General features: G+C 53.4%; 2 protein-coding genes across 8 annotated transcripts in view; both read left to right on the top strand.

The window, feature by feature from the left end:
• TOP1 (DNA topoisomerase I) overlaps positions 1-9,614 on the top strand; it is a 70,001-nt gene extending 60,387 nt beyond the window's left edge. For all 4 annotated transcript variants that reach the window (XM_054218011.1, XM_054218012.1, XM_054218010.1 and 1 more), the window contains 8 exons: positions 940-1,083; positions 2,222-2,407; positions 4,000-4,068; positions 4,717-4,831; positions 5,560-5,687; positions 6,815-6,909; positions 7,706-7,855; positions 8,203-9,614. In XM_054218011.1, the coding sequence (XP_054073986.1) occupies positions 940-1,083; positions 2,222-2,407; positions 4,000-4,068; positions 4,717-4,831; positions 5,560-5,687; positions 6,815-6,909; positions 7,706-7,855; positions 8,203-8,305 (990 nt within the window). In that variant the 3' untranslated portion in view covers positions 8,306-9,614. The remainder of the gene's footprint in view (positions 1-939; positions 1,084-2,221; positions 2,408-3,999; positions 4,069-4,716; positions 4,832-5,559; positions 5,688-6,814; positions 6,910-7,705; positions 7,856-8,202) is intronic.
• A 5,740-nt stretch (positions 9,615-15,354) lies between these two features.
• The window catches only part of PLCG1 (phospholipase C gamma 1), a 51,456-nt gene continuing 49,820 nt past the window's right edge, over positions 15,355-16,990 (top strand). For all 4 annotated transcript variants that reach the window (XM_054218253.1, XM_054218251.1, XM_054218252.1 and 1 more), the window contains exon 1: positions 15,355-15,630. In XM_054218253.1, coding sequence (XP_054074228.1) covers positions 15,429-15,630 — 202 coding nt within the window. In that variant the 5' untranslated portion in view covers positions 15,355-15,428. The remainder of the gene's footprint in view (positions 15,631-16,990) is intronic.

Genomic DNA, 16,990 nt, shown 5'->3' with positions numbered 1-16,990 from the left:
AAGTAAAGTAAAGTAAAGAGTAAAAGCTCTTGCTATTTCGTCCTACACTGACATCATTGTGTCATTCCTAGTAGGAATCCTTTACTCTGTAAAGGATTTACTCTGTAAACCTATAAGGAAGCAATTTATCCAAGAACAGACTTGCTCTGGGGATAATTTACCTATATTTGCCATAATTTCCTGTGCCTGATCCTGTAGTGAAGTTCTTGCCATGGGTTGCTAATGAGTCAGTTGTAAAATGAAACCAGGTGGCCTAGATGATCTCTAGAGGTCCCTTCCAACCCCTACCATTCTGCAAAAAACATGGCCAGGCTACTGGCTGAGAAGGCGCTCATGACTGAAGGAAAACAAACCCTGCTGTGGGAGCAAATAACCAGTCAGTGGATCAATTCCATAAAAGCAATGATAAGTAGCCTCCAGTTTCGGGGGTAGGATTTAAGTTCCTTCTTGTGAAGTCTTTTTTTAAGAGATTTTTTTCCTGGATTGGAAAAGGGGTTTGTCCTACAAACGTAGGGAAAAATCTCTGTTCCTTGTGAATTTATGCCCTCTTGTTGCCATGGTTTGAATATAAAATAACGATGATGAACTGTTGGTGTTGCTTTTACGTTTTATGGGCGTTTAATTACACAGCTGAAAGAACATAAGTGTCATCTGAATAAAGCAGAGGAAATCATTTATATGTTGAGAAGCATGGAAGACATAATGTTTTTTGTGTCTTTATAGTCGCTTCTGTGGAAGCGTTTAATATCATGGAAATCTGAATTACCTACAGCTGCATGGCAGCATAGTTTGAAGCTGAGCTGTTCAGCAGCAAAATCTCAGCGCTTTTGTACAGCGAGACCATTTGCCACACACAGACTTGCAAAGCCTTGAGGTGCAGATTGGAACTGGTCCTTTGTCTGCTTTCTGCTGCTGACTCTATTCCAACTTTCTCTGCAGGGCGAGAAGGACTGGCAGAAGTATGAGACAGCTCGGAGGTTGAAGAAGTGCGTAGATAAAATCCGAAATCAATATCGAGAAGACTGGAAATCCAAAGAGATGAAAGTACGGCAGAGGGCCGTGGCGCTGTACTTCATTGATAAAGTAAGGCTCGTTCCCCAGTATAACTCCTCTTACCTTTCACCTCCTGCTGGGAATCCTGTCTGTCTGTTCCTAAGGCAGAGTTGAGCCCAGTTACTAAGGTATCCTGCGACTTCCTGGTGGGCAGGCCCCCGGCTCCTTTTCCTTCCCATTACCTGGAATCCAGAGCAATAAACTATTGTACTGAACGTGGCTATTTCAGGCAGCATTGTTTTAGTTCAGGCAAAATTCACAGCGTGGTTCCAGAATCGCCCAGTTGGATTACTGGGAAGTTTGCGTGGGCCTTTTGTCTCCAGCTGTTTCAGTTTTCCTGCTGGGAATTTCTGCTGGTTTGTCACCTCTTTAGTTTGAGGTCACAGTCATGAGGTTTCATAATTATGCTAATTTTTTCACCACAGCATAAAGAAAACTGCAGTTGTATTGGTGCATTTAAAGCTACTTAAAACCAGTTCCCAGAGAGCTGTTGCCCTGGTAGTGTATGGTGTCTTGACCAACTAAATTAACAGTTTTCACTCAAAATAGTTTGATGTAAACCAGGGAACTTTGGTTTGAATAATTGTGGTTTCTTATGAACACTGAAGGTTTTTCTTCAAAAATTAAAAATCGGTTTAGCCAGTACTGTTAAAACACATCTTTTATGCAGCCAAAGGTAGCCTTTTGATTATTTATGTATAACCCAAAGTGTTACATGCTAGTGTATATGCTATATAAAGTGCGTTTCTGTAGTGTGCAGTGAAGAGGTAGGATCATAGAAGATGAACAACGGAACTTTATGACTTTGTATCAGGTTGAGTTCACACGGACGTCAGTTTTGAAATGGATTTCCATTAGTCAGAACTGTCTTACAGTTTGAGCTACTGAGCAAAAGTTGGTAAAACATCTTGCTTTAAACTTCTCTTAAAAAAAAAAGGTATTCTCGTTGATTGATAGATTTGTGGCTTTAGTGTAGGGCTATTTAAAACAGATTTAAAGAGAACTTAAGAGGTTTTTTGCTAGAATTTTCTAAGTGTCAATTTTATCCACTCTTTCTCTTCTCTTACGGACACTACTGATTCTCTGAAAGTGTCTGAAAGTTTCCAGCATCTGTCTATTACTGGGATGGTTTGAAATGCTTACCTCTGTTGTCTTGATATAAATGTAGCTTGCCCTGAGAGCTGGTAATGAAAAAGAAGAAGGAGAGACAGCTGACACCGTGGGCTGCTGCTCTCTGAGAGTAGAACATATCAAGCTGCATCCTGAACTGGACGGCCAGGAATACGTGGTTGAGTTTGACTTCCTCGGAAAAGACTCCATCCGATACTACAACAAAGTCCCTGTTGAGAAGAGGGTAAGGCATCTTCACAAACACATGCACAGACAGAATTGCAGAAAAACGTGGTCAACACAGTTTTGGTGGCAGTACCAAGGTGCCTTGTCACTGATACCAGATACCTAGCCAGAAAATAAGTCAGTTAATGTTCTGCCATTTTTTTTGGCAGTGCCGTGGAAGATAAGGCTGCTGGTGGTGTGACATAACCCAGCAGATGAGATATTTAAACATCTTACTGCTCTTCCCGGTGGTCTCGGTGTCAAGAGTTGGCATAGCATAACTGTAACAGCTCTGTTAGATGAGTTTATTGGGTCTCGTGCTGGTCAGCAGAGTTGGGTTTGTCACCTGTAGATGGTACAGTTCGTTACACTATGACAAGTAATAGCGTAAAAGGTTCTGAAATACAGTGCTGGACGGCACTGTTAGAGTGGCAGTTCAGCTTGGGCTTTCCTGATGCTAGCTTCTGTCACTGTGCTTATGTTCATGTTGGAGCTGAGCCCTCACTGAGGCAGGTCTTAGTCTTGGATGCTCCAGAGCAAACAGGGTAGGTGCGCTGATACTTCTGGCTGGTGAACCTGTGTATCTGCCAGCCAAGACTTCTTTCCCAGGCAGTGTTAATTCCTTTATTTCTTTATCAGCCACCAATTTCAAATCTGCTGTGATCTTGACCTCATTCCAGAATAAATCCCCATCCAGCAGTGGGAACCTGGAGGGCACTATCCAAAAAGACTATTGTTTTTGTGGGTGTAACAGGTTTGCATCTGGCCCACCTCTCCGCAGTCAGCACAGTATTGGATACCGCATGTATAATACTGTGGTAATTGTAACAAGAGTCGGCAGTAAACGTTGGCCTCTTGGGGAACAAAATAACTGAAAAATCCAAACTATGGCTGCTATAGAAATAAGCATGCGCTAGAATTCTTACTTTCTTGTTTAAAGAAGAAAACATTTTTCCAGTTTAAGTGTATTGTTGTTGGTATCTCTTGGTGTTTCTTCTTCAGTGCTTACAATGGGGAATTGATTATTGTGGCACTAGAAATGTTGTGTATTAGGTGTCTATAGAAGAACATGTGTTGTTGAGAAGCTGGGGTCTGGGGATTTGGAGCACGCAGAGCTGGGATTTGTGGTCTCTATATAATCAAAGATGCTTTGATTTTTCTCCCTGCCCCAGTGAGAATTGTTGGGGGTGGAACTGCATGAAACGTTTAATGTAGCAATGAGAATGGCTGCTTTTTGGTAGCTTCACTCCATGGGAAACGGCTCAGGGGTCTCTTTGGCTTGAGTAATGACGGAGAGCAAGGGAAAGGTGGTAGCTTTGGGGTCTCTTTCTCTGTTAGGCACCTAAGCCAGAGTAGAATCAGGTCTCCTGCAGTCTTGATCTAGAGGAGGAGGATAACTTGGGAGGATAACTCGGGTTGCTCAGGAGAAACCCTCAACACAAGCGTTGAGAGATGGGCCTTTGCCTGCTAGGAAGTAACATCCAGCGTCGTTCACTGTTGCCTGAAAACAGTTTAGGTGGCTCCCTGGCAGTGTTGCTTCCTTATGTATTAGTGCTACCCAGTGCTGTCTGGTCTGTGTTCCTGAAGTTAACCGGTTTTCTTTTCCTGCAGGTGTTTAAGAATCTTCAGCTGTTCATGGAGAACAAGCAGCCTGAGGATGACCTCTTTGACCGCCTCAATGTAAGCACATAGTTAATGGTGAGGGATGGCGGTAGAGCACCATGAACTGGCTCACGCGGCACCAGGCAATAACGGCTGCCCTGTTCCAGAAATGGTTTCAGTGGCAATTTTCTTTCAGAGCTGGCCAGAGTGGTCTAAAAGCAGTGAGAGTCTGTCTCAATCCAGTGTCTCTATTGTCCACTGTGCCCGCAGGTTCCTGAAGTGATGGGCTTTGGTCCTGGTGAGCCTGGCTGGCTCTGATTTGGGGAGGTTTTTTTCAGAGTTCAGAGAAGACAATGGCGTGAGGTTTCAGCTTTTCAGATGCCATTCCCATCTGCATGTTTGGCTCTATGGGAGCACTGTGGTGGTTCAGGCACTTTCCCTGGGGTGGGACAGGCACCTTTCTACCTGTTGGGAACCAAAACCTCCACACTCAAGAAAAACGTTTTTGGCCACTTGTGGTACTTGATACCAGTTTAATACTTGTTGGTTCTTTGTTCCCTTTTGCTGTGGTTTCAGTAAGGTTGTGGCCATTCTGTTGTGGTCAGGTCTGAGTTCACTGGGCTTCAGCCATGAGCTGCAGGTCTTTTGTCAGCAGTGTGTCCAGAGATTTCACAAATGCTGTGGTCAGTTCTAGTGCTGACTGTCTTCTCCTTTCTGCTTCCTTAGACCAGTATCCTAAATAAACATCTTCAAGACCTTATGGAGGGACTGACAGCCAAGGTATTCCGTACTTACAATGCCTCCATCACGCTACAGCAGCAGCTCAAGGAGCTCACTAATCGTAAGTCTTGTCCTTGAAGCTCTGAGGGAAACAGATCTGTACCCTGCAGTACAGACCTGGCTTCCTTGGCTTAGCCACAAGTTTTGTATCCGTACACCACTTCCTCGTTGCAGTTCTCTCAGTGCTAATGTCAGACGGCTGAGGTCTGACCAAAAATTTGCTGCCAAACAATCTTTTGGGGTAGTTGCCCCAGTTGGGGCAGGGCAGAGCTGACTTGTGAGCTCAGCAAGGTGTGCCGCCCGCTAGTTTATGCCTGTCCTTTACCAAATCTCTTAATTGCTTTCTGTTAATTGTAAAATGCAATAGGTGGCAGGCAAGGCAGATGCATCTGTAACAGCCCATGTTTCTTGGCTGCTCATTCGCAGCCTCTCTGTCGAGCACTGCTATTAGCAACTTTACAAAGTGGGCACATTGGATATGTGGAGCCCAACGGTGTCTTGAGCCGTGTGGTCCTGCTGTCCTCTGCTCTGAGCATGGATGTGCTTCCCCTCTCTTGAGTGGCAAACGGTGTCTTTGTTGCTATTGATGAAACTGTCCCAGAAGGAGTTAGGACTCAGAGTGGAAGTGGTCTAATTGCAACTGTAATTAGAGTGCAGTGTTGAAACTGGCCCATCAGAGGGGAAGGTCAGTTCTGCAGTGACTCTGAGCTTGCAGAGGTGGTGGGACACTGGCTGGGGCTGCACAGCCCTGGAGAACCCACTTGTTCACAACCTTTTTGTACTTTGCAGCGGACGACAACATCCCAGCAAAGATCCTTTCCTATAACCGTGCCAACAGAGCGGTTGCCATTTTGTGTAACCACCAGAGGGCTCCGCCGAAGACCTTCGAGAAGTCCATGATGAACCTGCAGAGCAAGGTACCCCCACCCTTGCCCAGCTCTTGGGTTGGGGCAGAGCTCCAAGTGCTGCATCTCGGGAGTCATGTTTCCTTTCACTTGGGGTGAAACGGAAGCAGAGCCTGCTTTTCCCTGTCAGGAGTTGGTTAGTGCTGCCTCAGAGATGGAACCTGCTTGGAGAGAATTAGTGAGCTGGAAGGGACACCTTTCAGTCTGAGTCGTCTTTTACTTGTAAAGACCAAGACCAGACCCTTTTTATCTGCCCTTGATCCCATAGCTATGTGTTCTGCTGCCATCGAAACTTCAGAGCAGCAGTCTCTGGCTCTGATTTGTGGCCCCTGAAGTACCCAGAGCGGGTATCCACTCCTGTTGTGTGAATCCCAGGCCACTGTCAGTGCAGGCTGTGTACATGGTACATTATGCCCCTCTGATTTGACCTCTTCCTTTGCAGATTTGTTTCTGGTGGAGGCCATGAGGTCCAAAGGGGTTTAGGTCTGTTCCTGGTCTGGCTTTAGAATAACCTTCACAATAAGGACTTCTGGTTTGGCGCTGCAGTGTCCCCTGCTTCTGTAACACCTAACATGGCTGCCATCACCCTAGATCTTAGAGCTTGGGGGAGGTTTAAGGGCAGTGGTTGAACAGGGGCTGCAAAATGCTAAATCTCCCTGAATCCTAAACTTACTGGAGAAGAACTGCCTGCAGCCTTAACAGCTTTCAGCCTGTAGGATTTGGGGCAAGAACTGATTCCTGGTGAGGCAACAGGGATCATCCTTCCATGTTACCATCAGAGGTTGGTACTGGCAGGACACAGCGGATGCGGACAAACTGCCTGGAGGGGCTGTTGACCAGTCCCAGGCCAAGCCTTTTCCTTTGCCTGCTTGGTTGTAGCTGTGTGAGAAAGCTCCCAGCGACACCTTGTCTTTGGAAATCAGTGGGGCCTTATTTTCTGAGGGGAATATTTCACCACACTAGGCTCTGCAGCAAACTGAAAGGCCAATGGCCTGATTGTTCTGCAGAAGTGGGTCTCAGCACTGGTAGATTCTGAACGTGGTCACAAACTCACTCCCTGCATCGTGCTGCCCAGGGGTGACTGCCACAGTTGTCAGCAGCTTGTTGACAGTGCTGCTGTCTGGTTTTGCCTCTCCTAGATCGATGCCAAGAAGGAGCAGTTAGCTGATGCCAGGAGAGAACTGAAAAGCGCCAAAGCTGATGCCAAGGTCCGGAGGGATGAGAAGTCTAAAAAGTAAGGCTGGTGTTACCAGGCTGTGCAACGCTCCCAGTACTCTCAGCTCCAAATGGGTCCTTCACCCTGTGTTCTGTTTCCCCAGCCTGTGATCTGGGAAAGACTTCCTCAGGCTTTCTTGTCCCCTCTTTATTCTGTGCATGAAGAAACGGCCTTCAAGCTGAGGACTATAGGGCGGTCTGACACCGCAGTTCCTGATGTGCTCACTAGCATTAGTCTCTTCTGTGTCAGCCCTCTGAGCTGAGCATGTTGGTGCTCACCCAGCCTGCTGCCTGGGACCGAGCGGAGCAGTGGATCCAGTGTGCAGCATCGCCATCTTAATGGGGAGCCAGGAGCTGCACAATTGCACGTGCACTTTCCTGGGTTCTGCTCTGCTCTGTTGGAAGCCCGCGGTGCAGACCATGTGCTCGGACTCTGCGTGGGCTCTGCAGAACAGCCACAGGGGTGCTGAGTTAAGGGAGCTCTGAAAGCAGAATCACAGCGTGATTATTACAGAGGGATAAATGGGCTGGTTTTAAAGTGGGTGTCGCATCAGTACGGTTCAGGCTGTTGCTTCCAACCCTTTAAAACAAAACTGCTGCTTAAGATTAAGATTTCTGCTCTGCCTCTTTGAAAATGTCAGTTCTTAATTGCATGTGCTGAGTGTTTTGTGTCACCATCTGTGCTGACACAGCTGCCCCTTGTGGCTGGTGGCATTGCTTACCTTGAGCAGAATCCCCTTGGGTTCCCACAGTGCCGCCATCTCAAGTCCAGCAGGGCATTAGGCACTAAATGCTTTGGTTCTTTCCCACCCCAGGACAGTGGAGAGCAAGAAGAAAGCAGTGCAGAGGATTGAGGAGCAACTGATGAAGCTGGAGGTTCAGGCTACAGACAGGGAGGAGAACAAGCAGATCGCTTTGGGCACCTCCAAACTCAACTATCTGGATCCCAGGATCTCTGTTGCTTGGTAAGCATCTGCCTGGGGTGTGCTGGAAGGAACCACCCTGTCACTTGGATCTTGTCCCCCCAGTGTGGCTGAGAGCAGTGCCCCTGTGCTGCCAGAGACCTCTGTCTGTGGCCTTCCCTTGTATCTAATGGTTTCAAGAAGATATGAGAGTCTCTTGAGGCAAATGTAACGCATCAGCCAAAGCCAGCAGCACGCTGGGGGGTGATGGGTTGGAGAACCAGGGTGGAGCATGGGGAGGCTGGTGGTGCTCAGCTGGGTGGTGTGTCTCGCAGAGGAGCAGAGGTGGGAGAGCAGGGCAGCGCTGCACGGCCAGGGGTTGAATCTTAACAGCATCTCCTCTCCTGCAGGTGTAAGAAGTGGGGGATTCCTATAGAGAAGATTTATAACAAAACCCAACGAGAGAAATTCGCCTGGGCTATCGACATGGCAGAGGAAGACTATGAGTTTTAACTTGTTTTTAATGAGCTGAATTTTATGGGAAAAAAAGGGGGAGTAGCCTGGTTTTTAGGGAGATTGATAAACTGTGAGCCTTACTTGTCCTTAGATGCTGGGGAAGGGGGAGGAAAGGGGCAAGTGAGCATCAGATACAACAGCCAACATCTTGCAGAAAGCGTAACCTGGAAATATCCTAAAGGAGCTGAGCCAGTTGTCCTATGGACAACTTATTTAAAAATGTTTCAGAGATCCAAATTCTAGCTGTCTGGTTTGTGTGGTTTTTCTCTTGAGGCAGGGCAAGTGGATGGGGGATTTGTCAACCTTCCGCCAGGCAAATTCACCATCACACTGAGAGCGTGGGAATCTTTAGCTACTGTATACAAAATCCAATTATATTGGTGCGTTTTTACAGTTAGGGTTTTGCAATAACTTCTATATTTTAATAGAAAATGGACTCCTTAACCCCTGCCCTTCCCCTCCCCCTCCTGCCCCATTTCAGAATTTAACAAATAAACAAAATTTAAGAAACCCAACGCACCTGTTACAGCTGTCACTATAGTCATGGAAATACCCAAATCTTTTTTTTTTTTTTTAATTTGTCACTTGAAACAGTCGTGGCATTGGAACATGAAATACAAATATCCACCGCATTTGTTCAGAGCAAAGCGTGATGGGAAAATCGGCCTCCTGACTTGAGTGTTCCTTTTTTTTTTAAATGTGAATTTTTATTTCTTTAATTATTTTAAAATATTTAAACAGTTGGGTTTTTTTTTCTTCTTGATCTTAAAGATCGTGTAGATTTGGGGAGGGGGCCGTGCGATGGGGAGACGCGTGCGGAATTTGAGGACAAGTGAAATTGGCAACAGATGAGGTTCCCATCACCCTTTGTTCTGAACATGCTCTGTATACTTCAAGAATATCTACTTTTTAGGTTTGTCAGACTGTTTTACCTTTTTTCCCCCCTTTTTTTCTAAGCCCCACTCCCCTCTTTTACTTGAAAGATTTTATTGTGTAAAAAGAAGTTTCACAGGTCAATAAATTTCGAGGGAAATGAGCATCGGTCCAAAAAGGAAAATAATCAAGATTTTAGGGCTTTTATTTTTTTCTTTTGTAATTGTGTACAAAAATTTTAAAAAAATTAAAAAGCAGAATTTTAATGTGAAACCTTTTTTTGCTATAATCATTAGTTTTAGAGGCATTGTTAGCGTAGTGTGTGTGCAAAGACCATTTCCTGCAGCCTTTCCTCAACAAGTATCTTCTATTTTTATCATGAATTCCCTTTTAATCAACTGTAGGTTATTTAAAATAAATTCCTACAACTTAACTGAGTGTTGGTGTCTGTCTGTTCTTTCACCTCGGGCCCTGAGCCGTGAGGTCCCCTAGGTCGGGGGGGAGATGGTGGGCCTGGCAGCCCCCGTACAGCAGGCGCTGCCTCCACGGCAAAATGCTTGAGCCTTTCTCGTTTGAGCACGAGGACATTGAGGCCATGGCAAGGGCCAGGTGGGTTGGGATTGACCCAACAGTTGTGTCTTCATCAAGGGGTGAGTTGAAAGCGTGCGGGTTCATAATGATGCTGGGGATGTGACGTGAAGCACTTGGCCATGGCTGGCTTTTGGAAGGGATGACACCTTCCACAGCTGCTCACGTTGCCCTAATGTTTTGAGTAACTCATTGCTGGTTGCTTGTGGTGAGTCGTGGTGACTCTGTGGTAGGTCTCTATGGTCCACGGAGCCAGGTCCTCAGTGGATGGAGGAGTTGGTCCTGCAGCATCACAGCGTGGGGTGTTTTGGAGCCCTGGGTAGGGGCACGGAGAGCTGACCAGGCTGTCCTGACAGCCTGTGATCCCGCTTGCTCGTGAGCTGCTGGGGCTTGAGGTGGTTCATCAGCTCACCTGGCTCCCAGATCCCTCATCTCTGCTCCCCCCGTGGCAGCATGCTTGTCAGGGCTGGTTTGTGAACCCCCAGGGGAAACTGCCTTGAATAACCTGCTTAAACATCAGCTGCCTGACCCTCCGAGCACTGTGAGTTATTGGGAACACCAGGAGCGTGGTTTTGTATTTGGAGTCCCTTCGAGCATCCTTGGGCGTGGAGGCCATTGCTCTAGTGAAATGGGGAGCGACCTGAGGCAGCAGGAGCAAGGGGCAGAGCCAGGCTGGCCTTGGGCAGGGAGGAGAGGTGGCGTGGTGCTAGCATGGGCATGGTGGCCTCTGTGGGTTTCAGCTCACGTTCCTTGAAGGAGGCTGCTTTCGTGGAGAGCCTGGACATGCTGTGGCTGGGTCGGGGGGTGTGGGCAGGGGCTGGTCTCCCCTGGGCTGTACAAGCTTGGGATGCTCAGCTTCTCCTCGTTCTGATCCTTTGTGCTTCAATCCTACGTGAGCAGCGGTCACCACAGGTTGTGGTGCAAGCCCACCTTGGCATCGGTCCGCTTCGCCTCCCACGGGTTGTCTTCTCACCTGGCCCCGGGAAAACCCCTGCCCGGCGCAGAGGGATGTGGTGAGACCTGAGCTGCTCTTCCTGGCGGGGTTTCTCCGCTGCCTTTTATGAGCCCGCAGCCCTCAGGAGGATGGGGTGAGAGCAGCCCCTTCTTCCCCTCCTGGCTGGGCAGTGACTGGTGACGAGGCTGATGGATGCGCCATCTCCCTGGCACCGGACACCAGGACCCGATGTCCTTGGGGAGCCTGGAGCAGAAACGGGCTGTGGCTCTTCCGTGAGCACCTCCCAGGCACCCCGATGATGGTGCAGAACTCGCTGGGCTCCCGAACCCGGCCAGGGTGGCTGCAGGGCCGGGCTCCTCCGGCCCCGAGCAGGGCTTCCCGCTCCCCACCGCCCACCCCCATGTTTTCAGGCGCTTTGTTGTGGCTGCAAAAAAAAACCCAAACCCTGGCAGTTTGGCAGGAGTTACCGTTTACTCTCTGGGGCCTTTCCAAGGTGCAGCGAAGAAAATGCCAGCGGAGAGGGAAAGGGGCTCATTGTGCTCTCGACCTGCCCCGTGCCTGGAACAATGCCGCCCGTAAAAATATCCTTTCTATTTATACAGCCCTCCCTCCCCGCCTTCAGGCCTGGCCAAATTAAATTCCCATATTCTCCGCTGCTGAGCAGGGAAATGTGCTTCCCTGCTGGCTCTGTCCCGGGCAGGGACCTGAGGAGGATTTAATCCGTATTTTCGCCTGTGGCACAGCAGGGGCAGGGCCACACATCTCACACTTTAATCGGAGAATTCCCAGGTCCCCTTGACGTGCTGTGCGAACAGAGAAATGGCCACTGAATGTGCCCCATCCCGTTTTGCGTCCCGGGACCACAGCCTGGTCCTCGTCTGCCCCAGTCCACCATCCCAGCATAGTTTTCCTGCTCCGCAACGGGGCTTGTGTTCAGCAGCGAGGGAAACTGAGGCAGCAGCGATGTGACCAGCGGAGCGGGGCAAAATTTAGGTTGAAACTGGATCTTGTGTGTTGCAAGCCCGTGGATGGGGCCCAAGCTGCAAATCCCGCTGGACGCAGCCCCCTCCCCCTCAGAGCCTTACAGGATTCAGGGCTTGGAAATTGAAACCAGGTGAAGTCAGGATATTAAAAAAGTGTGGGCTCCCCTCGGAATATCGGGGAGAGGGAACCTGGAGCTTGCAGCCGGTTTCCCATCAGGTGCTGGTTTGTAATCCGGAGGGATCTTGCAATAGCTGGAAGGAGCAGGAGGATGCTGGGGGCGGGGGGGTACGGCTTTGCCCTGGCTCCTCGGTGAGCACGCAGCGGGCTCCGCGCCAGCATCCGCAGCGGCTCTGCGGCCCCGGGCGGGTCTGCTTTCCATCCCCAGCACAAAAAAACCACCCGCCTTGCGCTGCTCTGTGTCTGCTCACACCACCCCGGGGCCGGAGGTAGCTCGGCACCGCGTTCCCTGTGGATTTTCCAGATCCTGCTCTGCTGCAGGGCCGGGGGGAAGCTCTTCCCCCACGGTGATTTTTCTCACCCCGGGGGGCTGGTTTCTCGTTCGCCCACCCCAGGGCAGCGCAGAACGGAATAAATGGCGTGGTGCGTCTCTCCCAGGGGTTGCAGGATGCCATGTACCGCTCCCTCGGGTGAGGATTGGGCACCGCCTCTCATCGCGCGGTCCCTGGGGTGGGAGAGGGATGCCTCCGTTCCCAGCCGCTGGTGTCGGAGGGATGCTGGGCTGCGGGGACCCCGCCGGGGTGGCCTCAGGTTTTTGTTTTCCTGCATTTTGCTCCCCAGCCCTTGAGCACGGCCGGGGGCTGTCCTCAAGCTGGAGGTCACCTGGCCTTTTTCCTGCTGCCTCTTCCCAGGCGGAGGATGCAGCTGCTCCGCGAATCCCGCAGGACACCGGGGGGTCGGCGCCCCGCGCTTCAGGGGTCCCGCAGGTGCGGGGGCCAGCATGGAGGGGAAAACCCCTTCTTCCAGAGGTGTTTGCAAAGGGGGACTCTCAGAGCCCACCCCCTTCCGCAGCCCCACGGTGAACACGATCCAGGGAATTTCTTCAAAAATAAAATTGTCTGACCCACTGCAGACCAAAGCTCGGGTAGAGCCAGGCAGGATAACGAGAATAGGATGGAAGTCCCTGCTGTCCTGAAGGACCGGGGACGATTGCCCGCAGCAAAGATGGTACTGGAGCCGGGGCCACGGAAGGATGCTGGCAGGCGGCAGGCAGACCCAAATTAAACTGTGAAATTCCTCGGCGTGCAGCGTCGCGGACACGGAGAGTTAACGCAAGGCTAAAACAGCGTTTGGCCAAACTCGAAGAAGAAAAAATATCCATCGCAGACACCTCACCGCAAACCACCGCCTCCATGCACCGGCCACCCGGGGCTGGGGACCGGCCGTGACGGGTGCCCTCCATCAGCGAGAACAGGCGGCGTTTGGGAGTGAGGGAGTTACCTTTATTTTTTTGCTTCTTCGATGGCCGTGCTCCCTTCTCAGGTTTTTGCCCTCAAAAACAAGGGTGTGCCCATAACGCTCAACTATTTTAAGACCACTGGGAGCCGGCCGCTTCCTGCCGGTCCCGAGCGAGGCCGTGTCACAAGCGAGGAGCTGCTTCTCCGCCCGGAGCACGGGGGCTCACCCCGGGGGGAGCGGGCAGAGGGTCCCATGGCCGGTGGCTGCGGTGTCACCTGGCCACCACGGGGCTCCCACCGGCAGCTCTGCCTCCGCTGAGCAGGTCCCCAGCGTCCTGTCACCCCTTACGGTGCTGTCGTACACCGGTTAACTTTATAAGGTCAGGTTCAGGTTCTTACCCCAGTGCGTTTGTCCTGGCCTGCCTTTTTAGTGCCCAGACATCGGGTAGGACCCGAAACATCCATGAACCTTGCGGGGCTGCCTGTGCGTGCGCGGACGTGCGGGGATGCGCTTGTGCCTGCGCCTTTGGAGGCGGGTGGAGCGGTGGGACGGAGGGAGCTGCCCCCATTGGGGGTGCCCTCGCTCGGTGACGGGTGCCTCATTTCGCAAACCATGTTCCTTCCAGACCCACCCATGGGCTGGAGGGTGAGATAAGGGCTGCTCAGCCGCATGCTGCCTTGCCATGGGCCTGCAAACACACGTGCATACATGTGTGTGTATATCGTAGCCATATACATCTATCTATACATTTATATATAGGGGTACATCCCCTCCAGCCTCTCCCTGTAGGAAATCCCTGCCTGCGCTGCCATCCTCGCCTTCCTCCTGGCCAGCATCGCCTGTCAGGGGGGGGTGATGGACCCGCCACCGCACCCCCGGTGTTTGCACCGGACCCGGGACGCGGTCCCCAGACCCGGGCAGCCCGAGGGCACAGCCCACCCTGATGGGGAGGAGGGCGCGGGGCGGCGGGGAGGAAGGCCAGCAGCGCAGAAAGGGAAGTTGCAGGCTTTAACCACACGAATGGAGCAAACCGCCCTGAAACGCTTCCGAATTCAACCGCTTATCCCCTCGCTAACCCCGCTTTTGTGTGGCCTCCCGCTGGGGTCGGAGAGGGGCTGGAGAGCCCCCCCACAACCCTCGGCTCCCTGGGGGTCCACATCTGCCTGGGGACAGGATGCCACCGGCCACCCCGCAAACCCGATCCTGCTTCCCCTGCCGGTACAGGTCCGGCTGTGATTTATGAGGAGGAAGCCGCAGCAGCCAGGCCAGGAGCCATGCCACAGAGCCAGCGGCAGCCAGACGGAGGGGACTGTCCCCAGGAAAAGCCACCCTGCTTGGTCTGTCCCAGGGCAGCAGGGCTGGGGATGTCCCCAGGAGGGCAAGGAGAGGAGAATGGCTCCTGGCAGCAGCTGCTGGCCTGGCCTGTGCCCTCGTCATGTCCGCGTCCCTGCGTGCGCCCACTCGCCCTGCACAGCCCCCACACGGTGGGCACGAGGGGTGGGGGGGCAGCGGCGGGAGCCTCGGGGGGCTGAGCCCCCCGTCCCCATGGCTGTGCACCGAGTGCTGGCCCATGGGATGCGGTGCTGGGGGATGCGGGGGGACCCCGCACGTGCCACACCATGGGGCGTGTTGCGCACCCGCGACCCCACACAGACCTGTGCTGTGGAGTGCCAGGGGCCCGTCGTCCCCTGTGCTGCGGGGTGTGTGGCACACCGGGGACCCTGGGACCCCCGGCGTGCTGCGGGGTGCAGCGTACCCCCAGTGCCCCAGGAGCTCTGCGGGGTCCACGGTACCCCAGTGCCCCACAGGTGCTGCAGGGCGCTCCCAGTGCCCCAGGAGCTCCGTGGGGTGCAGGGTACCCCCAGTGCCCCAGGAGCTCTGCGGGGTGCAGGGCACCCCCGGCCCCCCAGGGCGTGCTGCGGGGCACAAACCCCCGCCGCCCCCCCCCCCCCCATCCGTGGGGCGCACCCACCGCCCCCCCCCAGCGCGGGGGTGCGCGCTGGCACTCCGACCCCCCTACACTGAGCAGCACCCCACCCTGCCGACCCCCCCCAAGGCGGGCCGTGCTGCGGGGTGCGCGCACCCCACGGGGACCTCCCGTGTCCCGTCCTCCCCCCTCTCCCTGCGCGGGGGCCGCGCTCCTCCCCGCGCCACCGCCCCTTTCCCTCCCTTCCCCTCCTCCTTCCTCGCTCCTCCTCCTCCTCCTCCTCCCCCCCCCTTCCCCCCGCAGCCGGCGGGCACGGGGCGCGGCGGGCGGCGCTGAGCGCTCCGGGCGCTCCCGCTCCCCCTTTGTTCGCGGCGCTGATGGCGGCCGGGCCGGGCAGCGGCCCCGGAGCCCCCAGCGAGGCGGAGGCAGCCCACCTCTGCCGCAGCTTGGAGGTGGGCACCGTCATGACCCTTTTTTATTCTAAAAAGTCGCAGCGACCCGAACGGAAAACTTTCCAGGTGAAGCTGGAAACGCGGCAGGTCACCTGGAGCCGCGGCTCCGAGAAGATCGAGGGAGCCGGTGAGTGCGGGCGGGGAAGGGCCGGGAAAACCGGGGGGGGGGGGGAAGGGGAGGAGAAGGGCTGCGGATCCCGCGGGGAGACGGGTGCGGGGAGGCCCCGGCCGGAGCCGTCCTGGGAAGCCGAACGGGAGGCTCGGTGGGGAGGAGAAAAGGGAAAAAAAACACCCCAAACTTGTGCCCGGCATCCCCCCGCGGAGCAGGTCGGGGATGGGGGGACGGGGGACGGTGTCCCTGCCCGGGGGATGCGCGGGCCGGGTACCGCCATGGCCGCCCCCGGCGCCGCCTCCCGACTTTCCGCATCCCTCCCCGGCATCGAACTTCCCCCGGGATAAACTAGGTGCCTTTTCCCCTTGGCTAACAGCACCTCAAAGCCGTAAAGGAGCCTTAAAGGGAGACAGGATTAGTTCGAGCCCACCTGGGAGCAACAGATGAGCTGAAACGGAAAGGGCAAAAGGCAGAAAAAACAACCCCAAAATATTGTAACGTAATTCCCTCCTCTTCCCTTCTCCCCTTGGCGCATCTGCCCCTGCGTGATGGGATGGGGGCCGATGGAGGATGGTCAGCGTAGGGCCGGGTCCCGCTCGCCCGCCGGGCACAGCATCCTGCTGGCTTTGGTTTCCCGCGCGTGGCGTGGACCTCCCGCGCCAGGAGGGCAGGGGAAAAGATGCATAAGAAATGTGAGCGTAAAACCACAAAGATATGGGTGGGAAGGGGGAGACAGAGTAGGGAGGCCCCGCACTGGGAAACTTTTAACCTCGGCGTTGGTTTCCTAGGTTACTGCTGTTTCTCTTACATTACCTTTCCCGCCCCCACGCGCCCAGTGTCTCTGTCCCATGCTGGAGGCGAGGAAGAGGGGACGTGCGCCGAGGCGATGTGACATAGGTCCTGGCGCTGGCCTTGGCACAGTGGCCTTCCCCACGCTGAGGGATGCGACTGAGGTGCAGCAAGGCCATGGAGGGGTTGTCTTCTCTCTTGTGCTGCAAGTGCTGCTGGCCCAGGGTGGAAAGGTTGGATGCTCTTAGTGTTGCTAGGGGGCTCAGGTGGAGAAAGGAGGTGGAGATGACGGTCATGTCTCTGTGGCAAGACCGCAAAATGCTGGTGTTTCCAGTTTGTGGCTTTGGTTTGCCTTAAGACCCTTGGAGATCTCTAGCTTCTGCCCGGAGGCACCTCCAGGCAGATCTGGATGGAGCCGTGGGCTCCGTTAGCATCACCAGGACGTGAAGCTCGCCCATACCTTTCTCAGGGTGGCATCTAAGAGCTTTGAGGTAGTGGGAGAGGAGGAGAGTGCGGTGCCCTGTTGGCCCTGGGTTTAAGTTGTTCTTAAACTAAGGCAAAGCACCCGTTTGTTTTGTGGGTGAGG

This window comes from Rissa tridactyla, chromosome 12, assembly GCF_028500815.1.
Source record: "Rissa tridactyla isolate bRisTri1 chromosome 12, bRisTri1.patW.cur.20221130, whole genome shotgun sequence".
NCBI classification, from domain to species: Eukaryota; Metazoa; Chordata; class Aves; order Charadriiformes; family Laridae; genus Rissa; species Rissa tridactyla.
This window is presented reverse-complemented; position numbering and strand designations above follow the sequence as displayed.